The following is a 17,125-nucleotide window of genomic DNA, read 5'->3' on the forward strand; positions in this document are numbered from 1 at the left end:
AATCCACGACACCATATTTGACATGTATGACACGCTGGTCGGCGAAAAAGGGGTTACGATCGAGCACCTGGAAGAGATGGCCGAGTTTTGGAAAAATCCTTGATTCTGTTTTTGAGAAATGGGGAGCTTCTTTGGAAAGGTCCTCGCCGACATTGAGAGCCAAATGGTAATTTCTCAGTTAATTAAGCTATTGTGTCAGGTTATTGAGAACAATGTCTCTGCGTCTACAAACACCAATGTTTTTGTCAGAGACACGGACATTGAGAGACTGGAAAACTTGTTGGCAATAACAAGATCCCACCCCGCTCCGGTACTTTGGAGTGCGATGATCCGCGACACAGTATTTTTGTGCCAATCTGGTTTGTCCGAATGCTTTAAAGAAATTCTAAAAGACCTGGCTAATCATGTAGTGAGAGCCTCTCATCTGCTTGCATTTTACGCTCTACTCGTTGATGTTACCACCAAACTTGTGCTAAAAAATCATTCTGTAAATATCATGTTTGAGCTTGAAAAAATACACAATGTCATTTACCGTACTGTGGATCATTCTGTACTGGCTCAGATTTTAACAATGATAAAAAGGTAGATTTAGACTTTTGTACGTTGTGTGATGTTTTAATTATTCATTCATATTAGTTGTAGGTTTTTGAAAAAGTAAATGTTTAAAAAAACTTGTGTGCTATTGTTTTAATTATTCATTCATGTTAGTTGTAGGTTTTTGAAAAAGTAAAAATTAAAAAAAACTTGTGTGCTATTGTTTTAATTATTCATTCATGTTAGTTGTTGTCTTTTTGAAAAGCAATGTGTTTGCCAATGTTTTATATCTATATATGTATACTTAAAATGACTGATGCATCGCTAATAAAAATGAATAAATACTGTAAACCCTCTCTTTTCTTCTCATTCTTCCTTATCATGTCTGAGATACGTTTCATGAAAAAAGTATACTACACCCCAGCTCACCACGGTAGCTTTGGCGGTGTAGAGCGACTCCGTAGAGGTGTGCAAGATGAAATGGGAAAGACTATCCCTGTAGAAAATGTTAAGAAATTCCTATCAACGCAAGATGCATATACTCTACACAAACCCGCCAGAATACATTTTCCTAGAAATTGGGTTTTTGTGTCTCGCCCGCTAAATCAATTTCAGGCTGACCTGTGCGATATGCAGGCCCTGTCTGAGCACAATGATGGGTACAATTATTTATTAACGGTCATAGATGTATTTTCCAAGAAAGCTTACGTGAGGGCTCTGAAAAGAAAAACCGCAAAGGAAGTGGTGAATGCCTTTGAATCCATTTTTGCCGAAAGTCAGCCGCCCAAAAAAATTCAAACCGACGCGGGGAAAGAATTTTTTAATAAAAGTTTTGGGGTTTTGATGAAAAAATACGGAATCGTTCATTTTTCCACAACCAGCGATCTCAAAGCTTCTGTGGTGGAAAGATTCAATCGTACTTTAAAGGGTAGAATGTGGAGATATTTTACAGCAAACAACACTTTGCGATACCTCAATGTCCTACAAGACTTGGTGAAAGGTTATAATCACAGCTATCACACCAGTATTAAAATGAGGCCTGTGCAGGTGACCTCGGACAACACCGATCAAGTGTTTCAAAACTTGTACGGTACACCTCAAACACATCTTCCAAAGATGAATTTTAAGAAGGGTGACATAGTCAGGATCTCAAAGTTGAGGGGAGTGTTTGATAAAAAATATGAACAGAGTTTTACGGATGAAATGTTTACAATATCACACTGTGTACCCCGCAGACCACCTGTGTACAAACTAACAGATTATGACGGAGAAGCCATCCAAGGTTCATTTTACGAGGCAGAGTTGCAAAAAGTAACGATGGACAAAGACAGAGTCTATCATGTAGAGAAGATTCTGAATCGACGCACCTTGAAGGGTGAAAAACAGGTTTTTGTACAGTGGAAAAATTGGCCCGAGAAATTTAACAGTTGGATCAAGGAATCTGATTTGAAAAATGTATAAAAGATCTACGCAAGATGGCAAAAATCATCATTTCACCATGTACGGCCCAAAGGATGAAGGGTTTTTCATCACTCTTCCCTCCAACGCCAGCCTCAACGTTTTTAAAGACAACAAGAGTTCCAGTTACCGGGTGGATTTACCTCAACATATAAATTTAGACGGACGCTGGGAGGTAGCCATGACGCAAATTTCATATCCGCACACCTTCTTTACCATAGCGCAGAGTGACGCCTATTTTTATTGGAGGGAAAAACCCAAAGAACCAGGGAAAGAAAGCGTCGTACATCAGCAGAGATTTAGAGGAGGCTATTACAATACCATAGGAACCTTTCTGAATGAGCTGAATAGTTTTTTTAGAAAAATAAATTCCGATATTTATCTCGTCTATAGCGGTATTCAAAAAAAGATGGAATTCCAAGCCGGAGCTCAAACTCACGTACTCTTTGACGCACCAGCGGCTTACCTGCTGGGACTAAAACCGGGGGAATGGTTTGTGTTTGACCAAAAGTTTGCACACTACCCAGCCGATTTACGCGCAGGTTTTTACCACATGTATTGTTACTGCGACATTGTAAGTCCGCAGATGGTTGGTGATGTATATGCACCGCTTTTGAGAACGTTCGATATTAAAGGAACGTACGGTGACATTATCACGCAATATTTCAATCCCTCTTATTACTTACCGGTAGCCAAACATCACATTGAAAACATTAAAATTGAGATAAAATCAGATCAAAACAAACCGGTGGATTTTACCTACGGTAAGACTATCGTAACGCTTCACTTTAGACCCAAAGCATGAAGCCGTCAGCTTATATAAACCATCCGTCTAAAAGACAATGTCATTCAGTGTCGAGACGTTGAGCTAAGGTAACTACCCATTAGTCTAAGGGGGGTGTCCTTTTGCGAACATCGTACAATAAGGTACATTGTTTTTTTTTTTTGGTACATCCAGAAGAAGAAAAAAAATTAAAAATGGTTAGGGCCACCTTGAGAGAGGACCCTCACCGTTTTGTATCTTATTATGAGAGTCAGGTCGGCGGGAATTTGCCCGGCTTTTACGGAGCCCCGGTAATGTATGGGCGAGGGATAGGATCTTTGTTTTCTAAATTATTTCGTTTTATTAGTCCTCTGGTGAAGAAGGGTTTCGCCATAGCTAAACCGCATCTTAAAGAGGCAGCCAGCAACATTGCCTCGGACGTGTTCGCCCGTGCGATGGCACGAAGCAGTGATTCAAAGCAAGAGGGGAGCGGCGGTATTATGGTCATGTCACGTAGATCGAGAAAGCGACCTCCCGGAGAACGAGCCCCTTCAAACTCTAATAAACGATCACGCGGTAAGAAGAGGAAACCAGTTGCAAAAAGCAGACGCGCGAAGAACAAGTCTACCCGGAGCTCCGATATTTTTTAATTAAATCAAATATGGCACTGCTGCACCAGAAATCTCCAGAGTGCACCCTCGCAGAATTAGATATATTCGCCATTCCGATGACGCAGCTTTCGATTGATGATAAAATCTACACTGAAATCTCTCCCTTGTCGGCCATCGCCGACGGAGGACCTATAGAGTTTTTCATCCCCGGAGATGGGGACAAGTATCTGGACCTGAACGATACATTGTTACATCTCCGTGTGAAAATCACCAATGACGATGGCACGGACCTGGCAAACGACGCATCTGTAGCCCTCATCAATTATCCTCTAAATACAATTTTCAGTCAGTGTGACGTTACTTTGGGGGATAGGCTGATTTCGCAGTCTAGCGCTACACATCCCTACCGCGCTATGATTGAGACTCTTCTCAACTTTTCAGAGAACACTCTGAAAAGTCAGTTTAGCGCAGGCCTTTTTTACAAAGATACAGCCGGTGCAATAAACTCTACAGTGACCGTTAACGGACCGAATAAAGGATTAAATAAGAGAGCGGCTTTCACAAGCACCTCCAGAGAAGTGCACCTGCTCGGCCCTCTTCACGGAGATATATTTTTCTGCGAGAGACTTTTGCTGAATTCGGTTGATTTGAGAATTAAACTGACCAGAGCTAGCGACGCTTTTTGCCTCACCGGAGTCCGCGACTCTACGTTTCGTCTGAAAATATTGGGAGCCTCTCTGTTTGCAAAAAAAGTCTCTGTGTCCCCGGCTGTGCGGTTAGGTCACGCCGCAGCCTTAATGAAAGGTAACGCTCTCTACCCCCTCTCGCGGGTCAACGTAAAAACATACTCCATACCGGAGAACTCTAGGATATGCACCCAGGAGAATCTGTTTCTGGGTTCCATGCCCAAATACGTGGTACTGGCTATGGTACACCACGAAGCCTTTACTGGGAGAAGAGACCTATCACCATTTAATTTCATTCACAACGACGTTGAATACCTGGCTCTCTGTCAGGACGGCAGACAGATCCCCGCAAAGGCTTTCCAGCCGCAATTTAACGCCGGGTTATCCGTCAGAGAATTTTACAACATGTTCCTGGCTACAGGGAGACATCTTAAAGACTTACCTCTGAGCATCACCCGGGAGGATTTTAACGAAGGATACTCTCTGTTTGTGTTTAATCTCAACCCGGGCGATGACAATGATGCCCTCTCCCCCATTTCAAACGGAAATCTAAGACTGGAGATGAGATTTAGAGTTCCCCTACCAAACACCACTACGCTTATCGTCTACGCCTGTTACGATTCTATTTTGGAGATCAACGCTAAGAGGCAGGTTCTGGTGGATTATTATTGAGAAGATGGATAACATTCAACTAGAGACTCTATTGCATAGTCTGTTGGGGGATGCATTCTGCGGTGTGTGGGCATCGGATCAACTTCCCTCGCTGAATCCGTCTTTTAAACCACCCGCCTACTTTATAGTCAACACACACCCCGGTCACATGCCCGGAGAACACTGGTTAGCTCTGACCTTGGAAAAGAACCGCAAAGCCACCTTTTTCGACTCTTATGGATTCCCCCCGGACTTTGCGCATTACCCTACAAGCATCTTACAGTTTTTGAAAGAGCGCTCACAAAACATAGAATACCACGACAAGCAGTTGCAACACCCCCTGTCAGCGGTTTGCGGACATCACTGCGTCTATTATCTCTGCCATCGGGCGTGCGGGTTATCTTACGGACAGACGCTGTCTCTGTACGATAATGATGTGATAAAGAATGATCTTACGGTGTACGAATATGTCAGAAAATATCAGCGATGTGTTAAAAATGAATTCAATCGCAATCCAAAACAGGGGAATTGTTCTTTACAAATGCTTAAAGATTGTCATAAATAAAAAAAATTACTTTTTTTATGCTTTGCCATTACCCACGTGTATTTTGCTTTAAAAATGTACACTCACAAAATATGCTCAATAAACATTTTTATTGATGAAAGACAATAAAATGTGTCATGCCTCACAGTTATTTAAGATGAAATGTTAATCCAAGGCGATGATAAAGTATTTTGTTTTCCAACAGTCCGTTCGGCAGCTAATTCTCTCTCGGGAGTAATCCATTTTGGGGATAGTACACGGAACGCCTTTTTTCTTCTTTTTCCTTCAGGCGTTTCAAATTCTTTATCACGGAAACCACCGGCCTCCCTCTTGAGCAGACGGTATTGATCGCGAGCATGCGGGTTATTTATTGTGGATAAGGGGATGTTTAGTTCTGACAGAGTATTTAAAAACTCTGTCCACCCCGCAGGCGACGGCTCCCTGGTTTTTTTCTTAAAAGGGTGGGTGAGATACTTTAACAAATCAATCACGTGAGAACCTTGCACAGCGTCGCCCCTGAAAATGAATTCCCCCTTGGAATTCCAGCCTTCGTGATTCTCCGATATTTTTTTTAAGACGTACTCTGCGCTCTTGCGATCTCGCTGGGGGAGGTTTTTCAAAAGATCTTGGTCCGTACGGTCATCGCCGGATGTTTGTGGTTTGTGAGAAGACGTTTGAGCTTTGGCGTCATACGGAACATCCAACTGCTCCGGGTGCTGGGTCGTTGCCACTCTACGATCCTCTCTCTGACCCTGCTTCATAAAGGTAAGATATCTTTGCAGTAGCGCGCTATACTTTTTAATTTTCTCATGAGGACTCACACCCTGCTCGTTCAAGATTGTTCTCATACGGTCGTCCAAATCCAGCTCAGCGTTCTCTCTCATGGATGGCGAAGGCTGAGTTAGACTCTTTAACTGGTGAGGTGAAATAAGAAACATTTTTTGGGCCTTCTTTAAAGTCATTATCTCTGGATCAGTCCTCCGATGAGATTGCCGAGCAAAGGCACGACGGTCGAGAGCAGAGGTAGAATAAAACCACCAGTTTGCTTCTTTAGAGCCCGCTGCTTGTGTTTTATACTGGTTTTTTTATCGGCCAACAGCTTGATAATTTTTTTCTGCCTCTTCAGTTTTTTAAACTGAGAAGGATTCAACGGGATGTTTCCTTTCAGAAGATTTAAGGCGATCTCACACAATGCTTGGATAAAATCGGGGGAACTGTGAATAAGAATGTCCTTTCGTTTCTTGGGTGAAGCGTGATACAGAGCCGCCAACAAGGGGGCGTTTCTTTTTATACGTGCCGACATGACGTTTTGGGGGTGTAAACGGCCAGACGTGCGTGAGGCTCTACACGGGTCCTTAGTCTGTATAGCTCTGGGCATACGGGTGTGAGGTCTACTATTAAATACCGGTGAACATCTTTAGCGACGTCGTCAAAGCTCTCTAAAAAAAGGCCTTTTGTGAAATCTGATGAGCCAATATGTTAATTTGGAGTTTATCCCTGGGATTTTATTTATCTTTCTGGTGGTAAGTAATTATCCTAATAAAAATGAATAACTGGACGTAGGGAAATCCTAAAGTTAACTACAGCAAAATGATTTGAACAACATAAACACCGTTTTGAAAAAGGAGGGTAACTTTTTCTTTTCTAATAATCTAGCACAATTACAAATTACCTGACAAAAATTGAATCTGTAACTTACTCCTAATATTGATTGATTTGCTTTTGGCTGTCTTCCAACATAAACGATTCAATACAAAGAATAAACATTCATTTAAACAGCAAAAATGGAATGAGCTGAATCAGTATCGGAGCCCACCCCCAAACAGCACGATATAAAAACAATAACAGCACCATTCATCAACTTATAAACTTGTGATTCAAAGCCTTTTGTTTTTTAAAGACTTTTTTTAAACATTGACCACATAGAAACATACCTTTATCATTTGTTCTAATTTTACTTTAACCGATTGCTTTTGAATTTCTTCAAATTAAACATGCAAATAAAGACAAGTTACATGTAGCCAATACATTTTCAGGTTAACAGTTACGCTACATTAAAGGAAATGTTTTTAGTATATGACATAGACCACCAACCTTTCTAAAACAGGAGCTACTTCAAAGTGCTAATACAAGCTGCTTCAATTTTCCAGTTTTACTTTAATTAGAGGGAAGACTTTGTTTTATTTTTGAAAATAAACAGGGAGTCATCGCGTTCCCACTATACCTGCCATCAACTGCTCTTTACCGTGTTTTTGGATTGTAACAATTATGTAAACTCCACCTTCTTATTTACTTCTTGTTTACAAATAAACCTGTTAATTTAATTGTTTATGTAATGCTTATCGTGTCTGATTTAACTCTAACTTAAATGTAGATCAAATGCAATTATTGTGCATCAACTGGCTGAAATATTTATAATTTCACTAAACCATGATTTGTTTTTATCTAAGCGAGTTTTTACCAGAACAAGTGGATGTGTGCCGCTATTTCTGTTCACATCTATTGTTTTTACGCAAATTATGCTCAGGCATCGCTGCGGACAGCTAAAGGGTCTTGACGTTGGAGCAAAAGGGTAACGGAACATTTCGGTACACCCTGTAGTGTTTGGTGACTGATGTAAAGTTTAATAGGTAACGCGTTGATGAAGAAGAAGTGAGTTTGTCTCAATGTGAACGTGTTTAACTAATTGTTTGTCTGTAATAAACATCACGCTAGAGCATCATTCATCTGTTTAATAGATGTTGCGCGATTTGCCGGCTACGTCACACAGGTCCTGGTTTAGTAGCAGAATGATTTATTGAATAAATGGACGGAAATCTAAACACACGGACCTCTGCGCGGACACACGGCAATTATAAACAGAACAGACTTAACCGAAAGGCCATCATCAAACGGAGTAAATGTGTCCATACTGTTTGTGTAGAGTTTAATATCACCAAGTTTACCAAAGAGCAACTATTTATTCCTAGTTATTGTTTCTAGAGTTTTATTGCCTTTATTTGCCGGTTATTAGTTCCTATCTCCTCAACGCTCCACTAATCAGACAGAAACAGAATAATTCAGACAACCCGTCGTTATAAAAATACAATCCAGTGCTCCATCATTTCAGAAACTATTTCTATTCAAACGGAGCAAAACTCTTGAACCAAAAAAAAATCATGCAACCACACACACACACACACACGCACTGCCCCCTCCCTTTGGAACCACGGCTGCTGCAGAGGATCCAAGGGGGAAAAAAACAGCGGCTGCAGCGCGGTAAAACTGTGGTCGGCGGTGCAAAACCGGGTCCGTCTTAAAAACATTGTTATTCGTGAATAAATCATGATATTATAATCAAAACATATTTATCATCATATTAGGTACGTATTCTGCGTAAAAGTATATTCTAAAAAGCTCACACAACCCTTGAATTTTGCTTTATTTGTATGAGGGTTTTGGAGATATCTTTATTTACTTTTTCAACTCCGTCAAAGTCCCATAGAGACTCATTTTCTTTATATCAGTAACCAGCAAATGCTCAGCGTCAATCACCCCTTAAAGAGACAAACGTTGTCTCTCTCTCATTCAACTGTTTAAACAAATTAAAAACAAATTAAACAAAGTTACGTTGCCTTCAAGGCAATAAAAATGATGAATATAAGAAATAATATTATAGTAATTTTTTGTATTATGAATATATTAAAGAAAAATAATAAAGTTGAAATAAGAATAAATACAAATAACTAGTAATATAAGTACAAAACAAATACTTAACCCTCCTGGGTTATAAGTTTTATGACATTTACCTTCTTTGAATATGACCCATTCAAAACAGACAATTAAACTTTAAAAACAAGTCATAGCTGGCGCACCAAGACTGCTTTTTTTTTTTTTTTTTTTTGTTTTTTTTGTTGGTGGGATGGTTGAAATTGTGCCTGTGTGTGTGTGTGTGTGTGTGTGTGTGTGTGTGTGTGTGTGTGTGTGTGTGTGTGTGTGTGTGTGTGTGTGTGTGTGTGTGTGTGTGTGTGTGTGTGTGTGTGTGTGTGTGTGTGTGTGTGACACGAGTTTAAAGTTCAGAGGTAAGTCTGATGTTCAAAGCATTCTTATGCATAGTGATGGTCAGACATGGTCATATTGCTGCTATGAATGGTAAGATTTGGAAAGCTTTTTGTAAGATATGCTTCAGCTTGTGCAGTCACTTGTTTTAACTAACTGTCACGTTATTATCTGATACACACTTGTTTTAACTAACTGTCACGTTATTATCTGTTAGATGCACACTAGAAGAATGTGTGTTTGCAAAACATGTCTGTTTCACCCCACCCAGGGTGCGGCTCACTTTCTGCCCTGACTCTTATCTCTTCAGAGCTTACAAACTTTCTTCGGTCATTGTGAACATCTAAGGTCATTCAAAAGATCACACACATTACACGCCAGGAAAAAGAAAGAAAGAAAAAAAAATATGTATACATTAAGAATGTCAACCTCTAAATGATGCCTGACCGAAAGGGGTTTAAGCTGAAGTCTAGACTTATTTTGCCTAACCCCTTTTACAACTGAAACACTACTGTCTGTCCAAAGATGACACAATTTCTCTCATTCCAACGATGTAAGCACAAAACTTAAACAATCAAAATTATATTAAGCATCCTCGATCAACTTCTTTTCTAATGTTTCATTCAAGTGTTCTATAATATTTAACTTGTACATTTTCTTAAATGCATGAATAGTTTTGGAGCAGAAAGGTGATTGAAACCCTCTCTCTCTGTGTGCGTGCGTGTGTGTGTGCGTGTGGTTTTCTTTTATTTGGTGAGAAACATTGTGCATTTATACCTTTCTTTTTCTTTAAAACAGTTCAGTGAGGGGCTGGTGAATTATGTGTGTGTGTGTGTGTGTGTGCGTGCGTGTGCGTGCGTGTGTGTGTGTGTGTGCGTGTGTGTGCAAGATTTTTTTTTTTTTTTTTTTTTTTTTGACTCTAAGGCGGGACTTCCGGTTTGGGAAGGCGGGACTTCCGGTTGGGGGCGGGACAAAGGTCGTGACGTCACACCTGTCAAAAGTTTGATTGAAAGTGGGTACTATCTCTCTCTGTGGTCCTACAGTGGTTTGCGCATGTGCAGTGCGAGAGTTTGAGGTAAGCAGGTCCATGGCTCTGCTTCAACAATAGGATTTCTTCACGACCAGGATTTCAAACTTGTTGGATTTTCTTACGACCACACGATTGCTAATTGGGAGCTGGTCGTGAGGTATTAATCGCTTCTTTTGACCCCGTGTATACTACACCATGTTTACTACACGATGCATGACACATGATTTAGCAGAGACTCAGCCCTATCCCAAAAAATAGACGCACAAATGAAAAATCGGCTGAAAAAGGGCCAAAAATTGCACAGTGTATGCCCACCCTTAACCGTTGTGCAATAGGGACTTCTCCGGCTGGAGCGTCCGTCATTGAACTTTTACTAATGATGAGACGTGAACACGCATCGAGTCGGGCAGCCAATAGGAACGCCCCAAAACAGCTCATGGAGCACTCTGTTTGTAGAAAGATTTCTCATTGGCTGAAAAGTAGCATCACCATCCTGGATTTCTAAAGCATTAATACAGAGCCAAGAGAAGGAGAAGGGCATCCAGAGTTCTCTCAGAACACTTGACAATGCATGATAATGAATTGAATGAAGCTCAAAGGTTAGTATGGATTTTTGACCAAATGATGCCAAAAAAAGTACATACTGCAGCTTTAAAAGCTGCTGCCGATGGAGGTTCATCCAGGCGTGACACAGCTGCTGCGATGCTGCTTTCCAAACTGTCTGCAATGCAGCCGAGCATCTGCAGCAGATGCTTCTTAAGCTGTCTCCTCACATCAGTGTAACACTTGTCGTACGAGAGGGCGTTTGGTGACACTACACTCTGAGTGTACGAGGGTCACTTCCAAACAGGGCGACAAAAATCAGCTTTTAATCACTCCTTTAAAAAGACGGAAAGTTGGAATACGTCAAAAACATACCTATGGATTTGAAAAGGGGCTCAGCTCAGGCAACATCCCACATATCATTTATATCTATGGATGTAAGGTCATGGAAAGTAAAAATTGATTCAGATATTTATAAGTATATGTATAACGATCAAAATTAAGCATGAACGGTCGACACAGAGTGACACATATCAACACACACACCTTAACAAAAATGTGTAAATCCCAAACCAGGAACATAAACAAACTTGTCATACATTTTTATTTTATAAGTTAAAAAATAATAAAACTGTATAAAAATACCTGGGTTAAAGTATATTATCTGATTTTGTTAAAAATGTGGTTAAAAGGAATGATGACTATAAATATTTGATAGTTTCTTTAAAGGAAACATATCATGCTTTTAAATCCTTCCTTTTTACATATAAATCATACAGTTGTGGTCTATATAAAACAGAACTGCAATGCTTGGGTCTGAATTCTTCATTATTATAGCTCCACCCCTTTTCTACCTCTTTTCTGATGTGCTAATGAGAGCAACTCGTTTTGGTGCGGTCTCTTTAAATGCAAATGAGACACTTCATACCCCGCCCCCTCTTCGGGTTGCAGAGGTGACACTCGGTTCAACTCCACCCTGTTCTGCCATTTTTGTAGTTTGATAGAAGAGATACGATTATTTAGCGGCACAGAAAATATTTATTCACACGTTATTTACAAAATGTCAACAACGTTAGACTTGTCCATCCAGCCTTACATGTTCGAGCCAGAGTCTGACCCGGTGGAGCGAGATGAAAATGAAGATGATGAACCTGCAGAACCCTAACAAGTGAGCTAACACAAGCACCGAGCTAACGCTAGCGCCAAGCTAACGTCATGAAATGCATTTTAATACAGTTTTTTCGGAGACAAAAATGGCAAGATGAAATGACTAATGAAAATTTTAGACTTAAATTAAATCACGTAGGCCATATCATCAAGGATCTAAAACGAGCACACAGCGCTAACATATGAAGACGGTGGAACTGCTAATGCTAACAAAACAATGACAGGGACGTCTTATCATCACACTTTTTAGTGTTATTTACAGCTTACCGAAGTGCTCTGTTCGTCGTCTCCAAAGATAGAAGGAATTGAACCCTCAATCAGACAAAGTCTTTCGACAAATCCTTCTTTATACTGGCGAAACAGTTGTTCTTGAAGTGCTTCACACACACAAAAATGATCTTACCCACAGATGTGGGTACATTTTCGTGAAAAATAAAACTCAACCAGGCACTTTGAAAAGGTTCTGATGCTGGGAGACGGTGTAATGAAGCGTGTGGGTTACTACATCCAACAACCCAACATTTTGACTTATCTTCTTGTAACTTTGGTATCCTTGAGCTTGGACTACAAAATAAAAGCGAGAAATAAAAATGGCGGATTGCTCGAAGTGTTGGGCGTGGAGTCGATGTCCTAATTTGGCAGTTCCACTGCAAATACTGTGACGTTATTGTTCAAAAAATGTAATAAAGAATCGAAAAATCAAAACAGATTGAAAAATATGACCAAAACAGAATATAAAGATATCATCGGAGCACCTGAAGAGACTAATTTGAACTTTTCTGTACTTCTCAACACTTTAAATATACAACAAAATGCATTTAAGGGCTAAAAAAGAGGATTTAGAATGATATGTCCCCTTTAAGACTTGGAAAAATAAATACTTTATAAAATGTTAAATACTGTTAAGAGTTTGTTAATAAAACACAAGTAAAATACCAATTACTTAATGTAGTTGATTAACATTGGAAAGAATTGGAAAAAATTGAAAAAAAAAAAATCATAATCTAATTAAAGAGAAGAAGTATCTGTATTTTAACTAAAAACAAAAAAAACAAACATTATTTCTATTCAAATTGAAAGGAGTTTAGTGCATCATTACATCCCAATCTTTGACTTGAGGTTTTTTTTTTCTTCTTTTTTTAAATCAGGATTCTTATCCAATCATTAATTCATCATTTCTATCCCATGTCATCACTTTAGGGATTTTAATTTCAAACATCAGATTCTGACAGTAAAGGAACATCTTTAGATTCTTCACTATGAGGGCACCTGACCAACGTTGCATCACATCACTTGACTCTAACATCATTGCTGGCTTCCTTCCACCCTATCCTCAGCGATGCTGCAGCTGCTTTCTCTGCCAGCTCCGTAGACAATGCTCCCTCATCTTAATGGTGTGTTAATGCACAGAGGTCATTTTTCCTGCTGGCGGCTCTCCTCCCCCCACTACTGAAGGGCACCCTCTCATTATCACAATCGATTGATTAATTTCATTAAGTCCATATGTTTCTGAACACGCAGGTAATCTATTCTGGACCACAGAGGCATACGTTTGGCAAACATCCAATAGCCAACTTCTCACTCTCCACTGTTCAAAGGGCTAACCGCTAGCCGCTAGCCCAGATTGCATGATTGCAGGATTGCATCAGCTCAGCAACAGGAACAGTTGCACTGTTTGTAGTCGCCGACAACAGCAACCTTTTCCAAGGCTTTGTAATTGACAGGTGCTGGGCTGTAAATGGGTAGGTAAAGAGAAGGAAATGTCAAATCTCGCGCAAAATCTTGCAATAAAATTTCTGCAGACTTCACCACCTGAAATATAAGCAGCTAAACGACACTCTCTGTATATATATATATATATATATATATATGTATATATATATATATTTTTTTTTATCAGATGAAGACAGTGCAGGTGTTATAGATCAATAAATTGAAGATCATTTGTTTGAAGAAATTCCTGCTTGAAAGTTTTAGTTTGGTGTTGAAAAAGTTTCACACATTGCATTGTGGGATGTGAAGTCTGGTAGACGGGTGCATAGAAGTGCTTTCACTTCTTACCATGATTTCTATTTATTTCTATTGATTTCTACCAAAGTAACTTCCCAACATATGGAAAGTTGTGGCAAAACAATTGTGGATGTTGAATTGGATGTCTGGTGGAGTGAGGTGACATCACGGCGAATACTGGGAACAAACTCGAACCAGTCACTTTCCTCCTTTGCTAATGAAGAAACACAAACATTCACTGTAAAAATGAAGTAAAAACACTGCTATTAATCCATTTGCAGGACTTCCCACAATGCAATGCACGAAACATTTCTTCTTATTATAAGCTTTTTTTTAATAATAATAATAATGAATTTTATTTATAATGCACTTTACATTTCAAATAAAATCTCAAAGTGCTACATGGTAAACAGGATAAAAATACAATACAATACAACAATAAAAGCAAGACAAGTTAAAATTAGCTATAGGCTTTTTTAAAAAGGAAGGTCTTTAGTCCTTTTTTAAAAGCATCCACCGTCTGTGGAGACCTAAGGTGGTCAGGAAGGGCGTTCCACAGACGAGGAGCGGCAGCTTCGAAAGCCCTGTCCCCCATGGTCATGAGCCGCGTCCTGGGCGCGAGCAGACGGTGCTGTTGGCCTGTCCGTCCATCTTTTCTGGACCTCATTGGCTGTTCTTCTTGTTTTCCCCAGCTGCATTGACTTTCTAACACATAGCTTCCCATATTATTTCTCCATCTTCGATTTAAATTTGTTTGCAATGGTCTAAGAATATTTCTTGCACTTCCAATTTTGATTTTACAATTCGTTTTTTTTGTCTATTACTCTTGCATAAAAAAATATAAAAATAAATGAAAATACATAAATGTCAGTCCAAAACTTTGAAATATGAAAGCTGGGAAAAGTTTGTCACATTCCTCAACTTCCTCAGCTTGGAAAAGTGTTTGATGCCTTGGTGAATCTCATTTGCTTTGCCACTTCAAATGTTTGCTTAAAAAAATTACTCATAAAGGACTTCCTGATCAGGTTCAGAAAACCCGTCAGTATCTGGTGTAACCACCATTTGTCTCACACAGTGCAACACATCTCATTGGCTTAGAGTTAATCAGGTTGTTGATTGTGGCCTGTGGAATGTTGGTCCACTCTTTAATGGCTGTGCAAAGTTGCTAGATATTAACAGGAACTTGAACACACTGTCGTATACGCTCAATGGATGACGTCCAATGAGTATGCTGGTCATTCAAGAACTGGGATGATTTCAGCTTCCAGGAATTGTGTACAGATCCTTGTAACATGGGGCCGTGCATTACCATGCTGCAACATAAGGTGATGGTCGTGTGTGAATGGCACAACAATGGGCTTCAGGATCTCATCACGGTATCTAAAATGCACTTCTGCTCATTGTCCAACACATACGCCTGCCCACGCCATAACCCCACTGCCACCATGGGCCACTCCATCCACAACCTTGACATCAGCACCTCTCACCCACACAAAACCACAAACGCTGTCTACCATCTGTCCTGAACAGTTAAAACCAGGATTCATCCATAAAGAGAACACCTCTCCAACGTGCCAGACGCCTTCCAATGTGAACATTTGCCCACTCAAGTCGGTTACAACAACGAACTGTAGTCAGGTCGAGAACCCGATGAGGACGACGAGCATGCAGATGAGCTTCCCTGAGACGTTTTCTGACAGTTTGTGCAGAAATTCTTTGGTTATGCAAAGCGATTGTTGCAGCAGTTGTCCGGGTGGCTGGTCTCAGACCATCATGGAGGTGAACATGCTGGATGTGGAGGTACTGGGCTGGTGTGGTTACACGTGGTCTGCGGTTGTGAGGTCGGTTGGATGTAGTCCCTCTTTTATCGCGTGGCATATGTTCTAAAAGTAACCCGCAATAAGCGAAATCCACGAAGTAGTCAGCTTTATACTTTTTACAATTATTATACGTGTTTTAAGGCTGTAAAACCCCTCACCACACACTTCATACACTTTTCTCAGACATGAATTAACATTTATCTCTTGTTTAAACACTCTCAAAGTTCACACTGCTAGTGATCAGACATTGATGCCGAACGCATTCAGAGTCTTTGTTGACGATGACATCAGGTCGTCATCACGGATTTCGGTTTGTTCACCCATTCAACCATGGAGTAGAAGCTGTGTGTGACCACCTGGAGCTACTGTATGACACGGCCTTTATAACCAGGACTGGACTAGGAAGGATCTGGTGTGGAGGAGAATCAGCGAGGAGGTGGTAGTAGCAGGTAAAAGTTCTCTCTGTAGCACTGAGCTAGCATAGCATTAGCCGCTAATCACACCAGCTTTTTTCACTGGTGGTTTATGTTTATGAGAGGAGAAAAAGGAGCGCAGCTGCTCGCTTCAGCAGGCAGTGAAACTCACAGTGTTGGATGTGTCGCTGGTGGGTGAATGCAGCATCGGGAGGCAGAACACAACATGCGTTCATACGCTGTAAAAAAACAGTGCATTCAAGATTGCATTGTAAAAAAAAATTGTGTGTGTGTGTGAAAAATGCTTTAGATCTTTGAGTTCAGCTCATGAAAAATAAAAGTAAAGTGTTTTTTTTCTGAATAATGAAATTCTGAGTTAAAAAACCTCATGTAACCATGGAAAATGATGTTTCCTTACCTCCTAGTGTAGCCGACAAGAGGAAGTGAGTCCCATACTTCCTTATCAGGTTGTCTGTGATCATCTGAGTCGTTGGCCTGCGTCCCAGCAGTCGAATGTTTCTGATAAACTCCGGGGTTAGAGGTAAAGAAGATGCCAGGAAATCTCTCCGTTCCACAGCCAAATTGTTCACCTTCCATCTCCCAAACTCTCTGCAAAAAAAAAAAAAAAAAAATGCGGGGGAATAAAATCTGTATGCGGCACATTAGCAAAGCTTTAATCACAAGTCACCTCACAGAACAGAAAAGAGTCTCACAGACATCCATGCGAAGCATTTCGATGAAGCTTTTTCAACTGAAGCAGGAGCAGCGAGGTTCATTTCAAGTGGATTCATACATTGATTTAAAGCTGGCACGACTTCCCAAACCAGAAGATACGAAAAAATGCCAACAGCAAACAA

The 17,125-nt window shown here is 40.2% G+C and overlaps 1 protein-coding gene across 2 annotated transcripts in view; it reads right to left on the bottom strand.

The window, feature by feature from the left end:
• LOC114462386 (BMP/retinoic acid-inducible neural-specific protein 3-like) overlaps positions 1-17,125 on the bottom strand; it is a 93,993-nt gene that overhangs the window by 30,987 nt on the left and 45,881 nt on the right. The window contains exon 3 of one of the 2 annotated variants that reach the window (XM_028445189.1): positions 16,687-16,877. The exons of the other annotated variant lie outside the window; for it this stretch is intronic. Coding sequence (XP_028300990.1) covers positions 16,687-16,877 — 191 coding nt within the window. The remainder of the gene's footprint in view (positions 1-16,686; positions 16,878-17,125) is intronic. 2 annotated transcript variants of the gene reach the window in all.

Source organism: Gouania willdenowi, chromosome 4 (genome assembly GCF_900634775.1).
Source record: "Gouania willdenowi chromosome 4, fGouWil2.1, whole genome shotgun sequence".
Classification (NCBI taxonomy): domain Eukaryota; kingdom Metazoa; phylum Chordata; class Actinopteri; order Blenniiformes; family Gobiesocidae; genus Gouania; species Gouania willdenowi.